The sequence below is a fragment of the Zonotrichia leucophrys genome, chromosome 6 (genome assembly GCF_028769735.1).
Source record: "Zonotrichia leucophrys gambelii isolate GWCS_2022_RI chromosome 6, RI_Zleu_2.0, whole genome shotgun sequence".
In the NCBI taxonomy this organism is placed as follows: Eukaryota; Metazoa; Chordata; class Aves; order Passeriformes; family Passerellidae; genus Zonotrichia; species Zonotrichia leucophrys.
In genome coordinates, this window is record NC_088176.1 from 33,472,106 (window position 1) to 33,487,218 (window position 15,113).

Genomic DNA, 15,113 nt, shown 5'->3' on the forward strand with positions numbered 1-15,113 from the left:
AAACTCAAGAGACCTAAGCTTTTCTTCACTGAGGCAAGCTGACACTCTATCCAAATGAAATTGGTTAAAAGCATCTTCTTGAGATGGAAGCTAATATAACCTAAGCACACAGAATTCATCTTAATAAACAGCTAAGCCTTTCCAAAAACTTAAATTACAGATATACTACTACCTACTCATTTTACTGAAGGAAAACTGAAATCCTCATTTTAAGGCTATTCATACATAAAAATAACTGGCATCTTGAAAAAATATTCCTAAATCAATATATTACACTGCTCACCAATCCCTCGGCAGGTAATTCCTTTGCCTCGAGACATTTCAGCAAGTGATTTAAGTGGAGCAAATGTTACTAAACACCAATGAACAACTAGGACTAATTAAATTGCAGTAAGCATTTATGCAAAACAATTCTGCTTTGGTTCTTCTGCCCTTGCTTTTACTGTGTTAAGACCAGTCCTAATATTGTCACTTCTGTCACTGATTCCTTAGCCACTCAAAGTTCAAGAGACTTCTCAACCTTTGTTTTAGATTTGCCATGTTTGGCAGTGTTTCTTCTCTCAGATGCCCACCTGGCTAACTGAAATTAATAAGCAAAGAAACAACAGCTTTAAGAACACAACTGTGAGACCTGATTTTGTGGGAAACTGCAGAAAATGCTGAAGGACTGCACTGCTACTAATACTTTCAACTCCCCAACTTGTCTGAGAAAGGATAAAAATTACACTGAATTTGCTTTTGGCTTACAAAATCTTAACATGAACAGGAGTCCATGGGGACTTCACTAACCAGGTGATTTCTGAGCTACCGCAGGCAAAGTGCCTTGCACAAAGGTGCAGGAAGACATTTCCAATCCCCTCCACATTATTTCAGCTATTACTTCCACCCTCTGATTAACAAGAAAACAACCATCACCCACTGAGCACCAGAATTGTTGGGGAAGATGAAACAAGAAAGCCTTATAAATATGATTGCCTGGCAAAAGATTTTGAGAATATGGAAACTATAAGCAAGATTGAAATGAAAGCAAGCTTTGAGATCCTTTAGTTAGTAAACAGCTGGAAAACAATGGTGTGGCCAGCTGAAGGCAATCCCCTTTTGATGGAACAACACCCTCTGCCTGCAGACAGGCCCAAGGTCAGAGCAGACCCTGCCAGCTTGGCAGAAGGGCCCAAAGAGGAGATTTTAGGGTTTAAAATTACTGTAGCACAGTATGGTAATGTAGTGATCCTTATAGGCTGTATGTAAATGCTTAGGATTTGTATCTTGTACTAGATTGGTTAGTGAGAATTAGAATATTCAGGACAGAAGAGTATTGTAAGGGGAACCTCGCTCTCTCATCCTCTTTCCCACTCTCTTTACCCCTCTTTCTCTCTCTCGGGCCTGCTCTGGGCTGTGGCTGCAGCTCCCAGCAGGGCCCTGCACCCAGGCCCTCTGCAATAAACCCCAAGTTCCTGACCTGGCTGCAGAGATCTCTGCTCTCCATCTGTCCCACCCCCGTCACTCCCACCACAGTGAGCCCCCAGAAGTTCACTGAAGGAGCACCTTTCTGCTGTGGCTGCTGCAGCAGCGGCTGAGGCTGTGTCTGGAGCAGGGGTGTGATGGAGGCTGCAGAGATCTGTGCCTGCAGCAGGGACTGTGGCTGTGGCTGGGCCTGCACGCCGAAGGTCTGCTGGGCCAGGGGCTGCAGCACGGCCGGCGGCGTCTTCAGCAGCGGCTGCGCCTGGCTCTGGTTCTGGGGAGACAGCGAGGGTCAGCAGGGAGCTGCAGCTGAGCCCCCGCCCCGGCACCTGCCCCACACCCACCTGGTTGGGCAGGGTCTGGATCCTCTGGGCGTTCCATTTGAACGGCATGTTGGGGTTGTACGTGGCTTCTACCAGAACTCTGTCACCCACCTGAGGGGTCTTGCCTTTGACAGCGCTGCAAATGTTACAGAAAATGTGTGTGAGAGGCTTTTTTAGCTTGGTTTTTTCCATGTTTCATTTGAAGATAGGAGAAAGTAGGTAAGGTTCATTAAAAAAAGCTTGCAGGAAGAGAATCTACCCCCAAATTCACTGTTAGTGCTACCTACTTCAGGTATGCACAGGAACTCAGTAATTCCCTGTCTTTGGCCCTAAGGGAAAAGTTCCCCAAACAGCACCAAGTTAAGACATGCAGACAGTAGGTTTTGTGCTTTTAATCACCCACAAATTCTGCAATTTTCTGTTACATGAAGCTAGTAACCCCTGGGTCTCCCAGCTTTGGGCTTTGTATTAAAAAAATTCAAAAGTTCACACGAAGCACTGTCACAGACACATTTTATGAAAAATTCTTTCCTTAGGATTTTTTCTCCTGAGAAGCTGAGAGGCCTCAGGAACAAAATGCAAACAATGGTTATCTGCTGCTGTGGAATGCAACAGGTGCATCTGGGATTGGTCTCATGTGGTTGTTTCTAATTAATGGCCAATCACAGTCAGCTGGCTCAGACTCTCAGTCAGTCACAAGCCTTTGTTATCATTCCACTTCTTGCATGCCAGCCTTCTGATAAAACGCTTTCTTCTATTCCTTTAGTATAGTTTTAATATCATAAAATAATAAATCAGCCTTCTGAAACATGGAGTCAGATCCTCATCCCTTCCCTCGTTCTGGGACTCCTGTGAACAGCACCACAAAGAACCTCAGACATCTGTTAACCTCTCTGACTTTCACTGCTGAATGAAAACAACACAGTACTGCACACAGAATTAGTGTGCAACCATCTCCACCTTTGACTACCTGAGAGCATCACAAAGTGATGGATCCCAAAGTGATCACATCCGCAGGTGAGCGCTCACAGCTTACCTAAGCTGAAAAAAGACATCTTCATCCACAAAGCCGAAGGTGTCATGCAGCTTGGTGACCACTCCCGTGAAGACTCGCTGCTTCTGGGGCTGCGTTTGCTGCTGGCTGGAGCGAGGGGCGGGGTAGGACACGGTGATCTGCGCTGCCGGCTGCGGCGTGGACAGGCTCAGGCTGGTGGGCAGCGCCACCGCCGGCTGCAGGCAGAACAGAGCAACGCTCAGGGCCGGCACCGCTGCCACTGACAGGGGGCAGCTCCTCCAGCCACAGAAATAACAGATTAACTTCATTAGTGCACCTAGAACTGACATTTCAAGTAAAACAGAGCAACGCTCAGGGCTGGCACAGCTGCCATGCTGCCAGGGAGCAGCACCTCCAGCCACAGAAATAACAGTTTAAAATGAGTAGTGCACCTAGAACTGACATTTCAAGTAAAACAGAGCAACGCTCAGGGCTGGCACAGCTGCCATGCTGCCAGGGAGCAGCACCTCCAGCCACAGAAATAACAGTTTAACTTCATTAGTGCACCTAGAATGCACATTTCAGGTAAAACAAAGGAACACTCAGTGCTCTCACACTGCCAGGGAGCAGCTCCTCCAGCCACAGAAATAACAGTTTAACTTCATTAGAGCACCTAGAATGCACATTTCAGGTAAAACAGAGCAACGCTCAGGGCTGGCTCGGCTGCCACTGACAGGGAGCAGCTCCTCCAGCCACAGAAATAACAGTTTAACTTCATTAGTGCACCTAGAATGCACATTTCAGGTAAAACAAAGGAACACTCAGTGCTCTCACACTGCCAGGGAGCAGCTCCTCCAGCCACAGAAATAACAGTTTAAAGTGAGTAGAGCACCTAGAACTGACATTTCAGGTAAAACAGAGCAAAGCTCAGGGCTGGCTCGGCTGCCACTGCCAGGGAGCAGCTCCTCCAGCCACACAAACTGCAGTTTAACTAAAGCACCTAGAACAGATATTTCAGATGGTGGAAGTTTCTTGTGGTTTTTGTCGGGTTGTTGGTTTTTTTGAAGATGATATGTTTCTTACTTTAATGAAGACTGGTTTTGTTTATCCCTTTTTGTAAGAGTCAGCTTCCCTCAAAAATGTACCTTGTCCAGACAAAAAGCATGAAGATGCATCACTGTCTACAAAATGTACCTTGTCCAGACAAAAAGCATGAAGATGCATTACTGCCTACAGGCAACACACACAGTGGGCCTGGAGATAAATTCCCAGCTTTGCTAGGAATAAATGCTCAAGAGGTCATTCTGCATTTAAATCCCACCTGGAATTAGAAGTCAGTAAAGGCTGAGGACAACACAAACCCTTCCCTAGCTCAGCAGGTCATGTACTCCCCTTACAAAAGCAGAACACAGTTAAGATAATGAAATCAAGTCAAACATTTTTACCTTTTTAAAGCCTGTTTAAAAGTTCAAGTGAAAATGGAACTAGAGGAATTTGCAATGTGTTAACCCGTCAAGCTCAGCAAGGTTCGTTTTAAATCTCTTTATACACACACTGTTAATACAGGAAATTAAATTCCTTCACAGAGAAGAGAAAGATTTTCCCCATTTGTTATTTACTGCAAAACAAATGGACACTTGAAGTTCAAACAAAAAAAAAATTAAAATATCATCAACACACATGTTCCCTTCAAGATTAAGGAAGAGTGGTTGCTATTAATTTTTGAAACCAAGGCTATGCATATTTTAACATCTGGATAAAATAAACCTGTACCAATAAAATGTTCATTCATATTAGTTCATTTTACAGATTAAAATACCAAGATGTCACAAATTTGCACTCTTGCATTATCTGTGTTTGGGGATGAAGACCAAACAATAAAGCCAAACTAACCTGAGTTAAAAGGGTCTGCTGAGGTTGCTGCAACTTAAAATAAATAAAGTTATAAATTAATTTGATATGCTTAAGGAAATTGTACAATTCTACCTCTTCTTTACAAGTAAGAGTTTTTGCTTAATCTGAGTCAGTTAATAGTCTTTTAGGGCTTGGTCATTTCAGCAGTTTGCACATCTGTAAAACTGTGCCTCTGGGGTTAGTTTTGAGATTGTATAACCCAGGTTTATACAGAAAGGAGAAATACTACTTTTTTTTTAACTGAAAGTTAATAGCAATACCAAAAAAATTTTGGCAGCTGGAACAACTTAGGCATGTAATTCCCTTGTACTTTTATTCTTTTTAAAAATCCTGTTAAGTTAGAAGATCATAATAAAAATCCAAAAGGGAACGTTTTTGGACAGCGTCTTTCCAGCAGTTAAAATACACGGCCCTGTTTGGAGCAAAGTTCAGCAGAAAATCATTTACACATGGAACAGAAAGTATTTCTAAAATTTGTTTTTGCAGGAAGGTAGGCAGGTTTCCATTCTGCACACATCTTTCCAAGTTTATGAACTTCAAGCTCTCTTTTGCCACACAAAGTTTCTTTATGTTACTTAAGTTTCTTTAACAACTTCCCACATGAGGATGATTTCGGAGACAAATCCTACAAGACACACAATCAACATTATTTTAAAGTTATTTGTGATGTACACAGTAAGAATCAGACAAACCTGTTGCTGTACACTATAGAGAGTCTGCTGAGGTTGTGAATATTGCTGAAACAGATAAAAGCAAAATATCTCATAAACAGGAGAATTATTACTGCAACAACATCAAATATAAGTTACCTGCTTAGCGAGTTCTAGATAAAAGCAATTAACCTTTAACAAATTTAATTTAAAAATAACTAATAATATCAATGTATATAATTTTCATAATGTCAATGTATATAATTTTCATAATGTCAATATATATAATTTTCATCATATCAATGTATATAATTTTCATAACAATTATTCTGAGCCTTTAGAGTGGGCCCTGATGTTCTCCTTCTAGCTAGTCAGCAATTTTTGTTAAGCCTGATGCTTAAGATAGTATTTAAGTCACATTACAAAACCATGCAAAATCCCATAAAGGGGATAGATATATATAAAGAGAGAGAGAGGTGGGAGATACTGAGATTCTCAGTTTAGATGAGGCAAAGCCCATTCTCCCAAAGGGCTAAAAATCGGCTCCTCTACAGCCCAACTTCCCACTAATTCTCTTTCTAGCTAAAGTCAGCAATTTTGGTTAAGCCTGATGCTTAAGACAGTATTTAAGGCACATTACAAAATCATGCAAAATCCCATAAAGGATATGTATAGATAGAGAGAGAGATGGGAGATACTGAGATTCTCAGCTTAGACACAGCACCCCCATTCTCCCAAAGCGCTACAACTCAGCTCCTCCCCATCCCAACTTCCCCCTGACGAACTCCACCTCTGCCATCTATCCCGCCCATCCCGCCATGGATAAGAGACAGGTTCACACTGCGATGTTCACCATTTGCCATTCTCCTTTCCTCCTGGGTCCTTTAGCCGGCCGCAGTTCGGGCAGCGCCGGCCGCGGTGGGTGCTTTACCTGCTGCAGGGCCGCGGCCGCGGCTGCCGCCTGCTGCTGGAGCGCGGCGCTCTGGCTCAGCTGGTAGTTGGCGGGGCTCTGCGTGGTCAGCCCCGCGGCTGCCAGCGCCGTCTGCTGCGTGTAGATGGTCGGGGAGGCTCCCAGCAGCGAGGGCTGCTGCACGCCCAGGGCAGCTGCGGAGACACGGAGGGAAGGGAGGGGGGACACGGCCGGTGAGCGCCCGCAGCACCGCGGCCGGCCCGCCTCGCCTCACGCAGGACGCGCGGCGCTCGCCTCGGCCACGAGCACCGAGGTGGGAAACAACTTCCCAAATACAGCACACGGCATCGCATCCCAACACCCTCCCTTCTAAACTGATCCAGCAAGCTTTTCTTCTCAATTCATCTAGTGAACCACAGCAGAGGAGCAGAGACCATTGTGGTGGGGAAGATGGAACAGGAAAGCCTTACAAATATGATTGCCTGGCAAAAGATTTTGAGAATATGGAAACTATAAGCCAGATTGAAATGAAAGCAAGCTTTGAGATCCCTCAGTTACTGAACAACTGGAAAACAATGATGTAGCCAAACTGAAAGCAATCCCCTTTTGATGGAACAACACCCTCTGCCTGCAGACAGGCCCAAGGGTCAGAGCAGACCCTACAGCTTGGCAGAAGGGGCCCAAAGAGGAGTTTTTAGGGTTTAAAATGTAGCACAGTATGGTAATGCAGTGATTCTTACAGGCTGTATGGAAATGCTATAGGATTTGTATATTGTACTAGATTGGTTAGTGAGAATCAGAATATTCAACACAGAAGATTTATTGTACTGTAATGGGAACCTCACTCTCTTACGCCTTTTTCTCTCTCACCCTCTCATCCTCTCTGCCCCTCTCTTCTCTCATCCTGCTCCAGCTGTGTCTGGCAGCTCCCAGCAGGGCCCTGCACCCAGGCCCATTGCAATAAACCCCACGTTCCACAACCTAACTTCAAAAAAATCTCTCATTTCTGTACGTCCTGACTGTCCCACTCCCCAACACTCCTACAGTGGATCAACTTCCCAAATTCAACACAAAGCATCACAGCCCACTAACTTCTCTTCTAAATTCATCTACCAAGCTTGTAGCTATGATACTTTCTGAAAAATCCTTTCCTTAGGATTTTTCCTCCTGAGAAGCTGAGAGGCCTCAGGAACAAAATGCAAACAATAATTATCTGCTGCTGTGGAATGCAATAGGTGCATCTGTCATTGGTCTCATGTGGTTGTTTCTAATTAATGGCCAATCACAGTCAGCTGGCTCAAACTCTCTGTTCGAGACACAAACTTTTGTTATTCTTCTTGCTTTTCTATTCTTAGCCAGCCTTCTGATGAAACCCTTTCTTGTATTCTTTTAGTATCATTTTAATGTAATATATATCATAAAATAATAAATCAGCCTTCTGAAACATGGAGTCAGATCCTCATCTCTTCCCTCAACCTCAGACCCCTGTGAACACGGTCACAGAGGCTTTTCTTCTAAATTCATCTACCAAGCTTCTCTTCTAAATTCATCTACCAATAGTGACCCACAGCAGGGGAGCAGAGACCATTACACATCTCTGCTTCCATGCTCATGATTTTCCAGCTCTGTAGTTGTCATCTCCACCTGCACCCACCCCCTCCCCCGTGTACTTCCTTGGACAACCTTTATTTGGATGAGCCAAACGAAGATTGCTGCTGTGCTCTGTCAATGAATACATTGCATTCTGTTGAGGGCAAGAGAAAGCTTTACTGTAACAGCATCTGTGAAACAGAGGCTCATGGAAAGTGTGCTCTGAAATCACCAAGTTTTTGCCTCACTCAGTGCTGTCTTTGTGCCCTGTGAAGGGGGGCTGGTGGAGAAGGAGCAGCTTGGAACAACAGAGTTTAATCAGTCTGCATGTATAAGGGGACTCAAGCTCTCTGCAGCTCTCAATAGGAGGGGTTTGTGCTGCCCAGAAGGAAAGATTTGTTTATTTTATTGTCATGCTGGCTTTTAATTCACCACAGAACATAAGCAAATCATGAGGAGCAGCTATGCACAGGCTGTGCTTCTGGACAAGGTATGCTCAAGGTTTACAGAGGGATCTCCTGGGTGACAAAGAGCCCTGCAAAATGCAAATCTCAGCAAAAAGCTGCAAACCTATCTGGAAACCTGCTCCCTCTCTGGCAGGAGTTTTGTAAAAAGTTATGGGCAGCTGCATGATCAAATATCACTTCATTAAACTATCAGCCTAGTGCACATGTTTAAATAAAACCAGAGAGAAACTGGGCAGGGAAACACACTGCCAGCAAAAACAGGTCAGGCAGCCATCTTCAGAACTGAGCAACATTCAGGATTAACACAGCTCTTCTCTCTTCCAAAGCCCTCAGACACACAGGGGAATGAGGAACAGATTTACAGTGTTCCTGCAGAGTTTGTGCTCTGTTCCTACTGATGCAAAGGGAACCTTTCACTCCTGACCCAGGGATGCTGTAAAACCCTGCTTGTAGCTGGTGACTGTCACCATAAATAATGCTGAACCCCTCCACAGGTCCTGAATAATAATGTCACCCTTCCCACCACAGCACACTGCCCTTTCCAGCAGAGCAGACCCTGCTGATGGCACTGATCATCTCATAACTTTGGAATGAAATACATAAACAGCACTGAAAATAATTCCTATCACTATGATCTCTATCAAATATTGCCACACAAGCATTTCAGGAAGTAACAGGATTTTAAAAGTGAAATCAAGCATTCTACAGTGTACAGCATATCATTAACTTTCCCCCCTGGAAAATTCCAAAATTTGCATTTCTTTAGAAGCCAGCAAACAAAATTTGAGGCTTCTCTCCTGACAAACCCTCCACTGTCTTCATCCTCCTGCCTCCTGCTTGATCACCAGCTGCAATCTGAATGTGCAGCTTGGACCATCCAGAAGGACACCCTCAACTGGACCCTCACCACTGTCTCACTTAACACACCTTAAGCACACCTTTAAATACAATTTACAAGCTTGGCTGCTGTATCCTGGGACTTTTCTTGGCTGGAACACTCTGCTGGCTCAGTCAGTGCATTCATCTTTCCCCTCTTCCTTCCACACACCGAGCAGAAATTCCCATTAGTGCAGCAATCTGCTGCCTGCTGTCACCTTTGAACGTGTGTGACTATGCCAGCTACTGTCACTCAGTCCAAAGTTCCATCCCAAAGTTGTCCCAGCACAGGGGGATGGAGGTGGGAAGCATTACAAAAAAAAAATTTCACAAGTTTTCTCCTACTTTGTGTACCAACAAAAATGCCTACTCCCTAAACCAGATCCTGGGACTATTCAGCATCACTATGGCAATTTCCACTTCAGCATAACCCAGAATTATCTCAAGCAATTCCCAGCCCACCCTAAGACCCTTATCCCATTTTGTCAACTAAGAAAAAAACTAAGAAATTTTGCCATCTCCACTGAGCATTTAATATTAACTGGGTATCTATAGTCTACAACACTGCAGATCAACCTACTGAGAAAGGGCAAAGACAAAAGGCAGCCAAGATCCTCTCAGAAGATAACACCTGTAGTAACAAGTTTCTCAAAGCTGGATCTTGTTGCCACTGATTTGCCCCAAAGTATTCCAGGACTTTCATCTGACTGCCTTTCATCTGTGTACTCATCTTGGTCAAACAGGCTCCAATTAATTAGGCAACTGAGTTTGCATTACTAGTTAAAAATAAAAAAGAAAAAAGAAAGAGAACAAAAAGGAAAAATCACACAGAAAAACAAGAGAAAGAGAATGAATCAGGCTGAGTCTGCAATCCACAGCTGACTGCCACAAGCATCTGCAGTGGCAAACAACAGCATCTCAGGGTTTGCAATCATCTCAGTAAGTAGTGATGGAGATGCCTTCCTTCAGATGCAGGGCAAACAACCCCCCCTGGCACCAAACACTGAGTGGCACCTCCAGCTGGCAGGCTCAGACAGAACCTGGGCTCCAGGCTGCACCTCTGGGTGAGGTTATAGACACTGCAACCAACACAAAGACAGTATTCAGTATCCCTCTTCCTACATCTAAACCCTAAAGATCCTTAGAAGTTAGGGAAGCATCTTCAAAATACAGAGCTACAGATGTCCCCTCGGTCAGTGATGTGGATTTATTAGAATCACAGTTAAGGAGTGCCCCATGCAGGGCTTGGGACACTGCTCACAGCTGTCAGAAATGGTGACATTGTGGCCTTGGGCTTCCAAGCTTCACACACTTGCAACACAAACACCACACAAGCTACTCCTTTAACAGGCACACACACAGAGCAGGCTCATTTGTCAGGGGACAAATGTGTTTACAGGCAGCAGCACCCTGTGCACAGCTCCTGCTCCTCAGGGGCTGACACTCAGGGCCAGCAGCAGGAACAGCACCATCCCTGCACCATGAAATCCTCACAACCAGGCAGAACAGCAGGGCCAGCACCCCCCAGCACCACAGCTCCATAAAACCACACAGCTTTTCACCACAGCCATGCACAGGGCAAGCACTGGGACACAAAAATGAAAAGTAGAGAGGAGGAGGGAATTCTCCTTTGCATCATTATGCAAGTTAAAGTCATTTTCTGTAGTAGGCATGATTTAATCTATTCTTTAACAATGCTCAGCTACCACAGTGGGGGCTTTATTCTGGTTTTAGCCTTGTGATGCACAAAAGCATGAGATGAGGAGCAGGCAAAAATTCACTGTGTTCCATGTAGGAGTTTCCCTTCACACATCCATCTCTGCTGGCACCTGGAATTGCACATCCCTCTTCTAATTCCTCAGAGAGTAATTAATAAACCCTCCCAGAGGGATCACAGACCCTTCATTACACAGCCCTCAGTCCACAACCAGTGTGCCACACCTTAATAATTAACAGCTTTCACTCATTTAGTTACTTCTTCACCAGGGATGGCCAAGACAGCCTCCACATCAGAAATTTTAAAAAAATCCCTAAACCAAAACAATGAAAAACACAAACCCCCAACACTGATCCTACCTTTTTTGTAACAATCAAATTGGGTTTCTAGCACCATCACTCACTGCTTCAGAGAGCTTGAAAATAACCATATATCATGTTGTTTGTGTTACAAAAATCCAGATCTCCTTCCCTCATAGCCAAGCACCTCAAAGCTCTGGAGAAGGAACCTGACACTTGGATAAAAACAGCTGGCATGCATAAATACATGCAACAGCTTTGGCCAGCCCTCTGAAAGGATGTTTCTAAAATGAGTTTACTATCACTGAGGTTCACAAGGATAAGCCAATCTGCACCATTTCTTGGGTGCTGAGCAGCAGGTGAGGCTGGTCAGCACACCTGAGCTCTCAGCACCTCCTCCTTGGGGATACAGCCTCCCTGAAGGCCACAACTTCACACTGAAAGGGGCAAGCTCAAGCACAAACACTGTTCCTCAGCTCCCAGCAGGGTCAGAGAGCACTGCTCACCTCCCAAAAGATGCTTCCTGTGCTCTTGGTTTGTATTAAAGATTAAAAGAGCAGGGGAACAAGTATGCACTGAAACAGCAGCTGGGCAGAACAAGCCCAGGGAAGGAAGAGGATGCAGTCAGTCACTCCCTGGGATGCACAGTGTGAGTGCAGCAGTGCCATGGGAATCACTGCAGACACAGGATTTACCTTGGGAAAGGAACTGAGTCAGGACAGGAGAGGGATTCCCACCCCAGAGATGTCACACACCTCCAAAACTGTCACACATTCCCCATCACAGAGGTCTTTTAGGGAAAATCCTTTCCTTAGGATTTTTCCTCCTGAGAAGCTGAGAGGCCTCAGGAACAGAATGTAAACATTGATTATCTGCTGCTGTGGAATGCAACAGGTGCATCTGGGATTGGTCTCACGTGGTTGTTTCTAATTAATGGCCAATCACAGTCAGCTGGCTCGGGCTCTGTCTGAGACACAAACCTCTGTTATCATTCCATTCCTTTTCCATTCTTAGCTTAGCCAGCCTTCTGATGAAATCCTTTCTACTGCTCTTTTAGTATAGTTCCAATGTAATATATATCATAAAATAATAAATCAACCCTCTGAACCATGGAGTCAGATCCTGTCTCTTCCCTCATCCTCAGACCCCTGTGAACACGGTCACAATTCCCAAGCTTTGCCAGGCTGGCATTGACAAAGGAGCTGGGACATGAACTCCATGCCAAACCCAGCAATACCTCTGCTTATAGGGACATCTGAGTTCTAACTCAGCATTAAAAAAGAAATAACTCCCTTCCCACCCAAGTAACAAATTCCCACGATATGGATTATTTCTAATCGATTAATAAAACAAATGAATAAAATAATGTGTAAACATCGATTCAGGCTGCCCAGGAAATGAAACTCAGGCAGCACTTAGGAAATCTGTAATGCCTTACTAGAGCTGGTATTATTTAGGCCAGAACCATGTAATTTAATAGGAGGTAATTTGATTTACACATCTTGGGCTATGACTAACTGGATATGTTGTTTATTGGCTGAAACAATCAATACAAACTCACCTGGGATTTTACTCACACCCCTCAAGAAACCCAAATAACAAACAAAACCAACAGACAGCATCAGGAAACGACTTTTAAAGTCTCCATTGCGGGAAAAAACTCCCGATTTAAAGCACCTAAATAGACTTTGGATAAGTCAGTCAGCACCGTGCCACTCTGAAGTGCACAGCCAAGAATGGAATCGCCAAATCCCCGAGGGGTCAGGGCTCAAACACCGAGTGTAAACTGACCTGGCTGAGACACCGCCGTGGCTGTAAACTGAGTAGCCCAAGGGGGATTTTTCTGTCCTCCAAACTGAGCCATGGCAGAAGGTAGAACCGCCCGGGTGTCTATCTTCCGTAATTGCAATCTAGGGAAATAAAACAAAATAAAATAAAATAAAATAAAATAAAATAAAATAAAATGCAGCTGCAATCTTTGAAACAAATACCGGCAGGTTATTTTAATCCTAGGGCAAGGAAAAAAAAACCAAAAACACAAAAAAAAAACCCCAGACGACAAAAAAAACCAAACCAAACCATAAAAATCAAAAGTCAAAATCAGAAAAGAAAAAAACACACACGCAAAAAAAAAAGTCTCCAAATATTAGTTTTACATCCCTAAAGCCTGGTGGGGAACATGCGTCGTGGATGAGGAACGCAGAAAGTTGTAAGGCAAGTTATTTTATATTCCCAAGGCCCGATCGCCATCTCCCACTTCTAAAACCGGGACAAACGCGTCTGAAAACGCGAAAATTCCCATTCCCAGGCCCCGGGAAAGGAAGGTGCCTGTGCGGCCCCCGAGTTCACATTCGCCGTTTGTTCCCCGGCCGTGCCCGGGCAGCGCTCGCGTTCCGCACGGCGGGGCCGGGCCCGGCCACCACGCGGGCCGAGCCGAGCCGGGCCGGGCCCGCACCGGCCCCGCCGCCTCCCCCGGGGCCCGCCAGAGCTGCTTTACCCCGGGCAGGCTCCGCTGCCGGCCGCGTGTGCGGGCCCCGCCGCCCGCCGGAAAGCGCCGCACGGCAGAAAGGCAAGGGGAGGCGGAGGCGGCGGCGCCGGGCCGGGCGGGCGGGAAGCTGGGCCTTCCCGCCCCTTCCCCTTCCTCCGTGTCCTCCTTCCCCCCGGTGCCGCTGCCGGTGCCGCCGCCGCCCCGCTCGGCCCTGCCCGGCCCCGCTCCGGGGCAGCCCCGGCCCCGCGCGCCCCCGGCCGCTCGCGCCGCGCCCGCCGTACCTGCGCGGGCCCGCGCCGCCGCCATCGCCGCCCGCCCCGCGCATGCGCCCCTGCCCCGCTCTACGTCACGCCTGCGACCGCGCGAGGCGGCGCGCGCCCGGCCCGGCCCGGCCGCGTGCGGGGCCCGCGCGCTCGGGGGCGGGGCCGCGCCGCCATCTTGGGCGAGGCGGGCGGGGCGGGGCCGCGGCGCCGCCATCTTGCGGCGGGAGCGCCCTGAGGGCAGCGCGGGCCCGGGCACGGCTCGGGCACGGTTCGGGGTCCCTGTGCGGGCCCCTCCGCCCCACCGGGGCTGGCAGTGCTCACACACACCCAGCGGGCCCCATCCCTGTCCGAGATAGGCACCCTCAGCCCCCTCCCGTAGCCGGCACACACGTTCGGGCCGCTCTGTGGGGACGGGGGTCAGCTGAGGTGAGGGCAGGGCAGACGCGCCACAGACACATCAAAGCTCTTAAGATGCTTTGGGACGGTAATTGCAGCCAGGATCAGTGCAGTAAGCAGTTCAGGAGTTCTGGGCAAGAGTAATTTCTCTCCTTTCCTAGTCTGAGCTGGAAAGGACTTAAAGGATCGTCGAGTCCGGCTCTTTGAGTGAATGGCCGATTCATGCAGGCATTGATGGAACCCCTGACCTTGGGTTGTTACAAACAGCTTTCCATCACATAAATAGTTTTTCACAAGAGTTTGTTTTGAAGCGAGATAGAGACATTAATTCCTACCTATGTTTGAGACTAAGTCAGCGCTTCGTAAATGAAAATAGGACTTTGAAGTGTTACATTGTCATTAAAAACAGAAGTGGGTGATGAAATAAAATCCTGAAGCAGCAGCATCAAACTCACTTGCAGTGAGGTGAGTTATCTGGTAGGAGGCATCTGGATAAAGAAGCAGGAGATCACTAGGTGCAAGTAAATTTCTGCCAGCATCTGCTAGTTCTTTATACATAAAGACAGATCTGCCTTTGCCTTTTAAATTCTATTTCAAATTAAATGAGGGTTTAGATGTTTTACACTCAGAAGCATAGTTCTTACTTTTAAAATCTGCACATTTGATGCCTTGTCTCTTCCTGGCACAACTCCATCCAGCTCAGCCAGTTCACCAAAGCAGAATCTGTACCCTCTAACCTGGAGACAAGATTAAACGTGGAAAAGG

General features: G+C 46.4%; 1 protein-coding gene across 5 annotated transcripts in view; it reads right to left on the reverse strand.

Annotated features, from left to right (window-relative positions):
• The window catches only part of CCAR1 (cell division cycle and apoptosis regulator 1), a 34,102-nt gene extending 20,052 nt beyond the window's left edge, over positions 1-14,050 (reverse strand). Inside the window, exons 1-8 of one of the 5 annotated variants that reach the window (XM_064716192.1) lie at positions 13,971-14,050; positions 12,993-13,111; positions 6,196-6,446; positions 5,385-5,429; positions 4,672-4,704; positions 2,821-3,014; positions 1,806-1,920; positions 1,546-1,735 (exon numbers count right to left, since the gene is read on the reverse strand). In XM_064716192.1, the coding sequence (XP_064572262.1) occupies positions 1,546-1,735; positions 1,806-1,920; positions 2,821-3,014; positions 4,672-4,704; positions 5,385-5,429; positions 6,196-6,446; positions 12,993-13,111; positions 13,971-14,014 (991 nt within the window). In that variant the 5' untranslated portion in view covers positions 14,015-14,050. Of the gene's footprint in view, positions 1-1,545; positions 1,736-1,805; positions 1,921-2,820; positions 3,015-4,671; positions 4,705-5,384; positions 5,430-6,195; positions 6,447-12,992; positions 13,112-13,698; positions 13,822-13,970 lie in introns of those variants that run through there. The other 4 variants (XM_064716196.1, XM_064716194.1, XM_064716197.1 and 1 more) reach the window with 4 other exon arrangements.
• Positions 14,051-15,113: the final 1,063 nt, after the last annotated feature.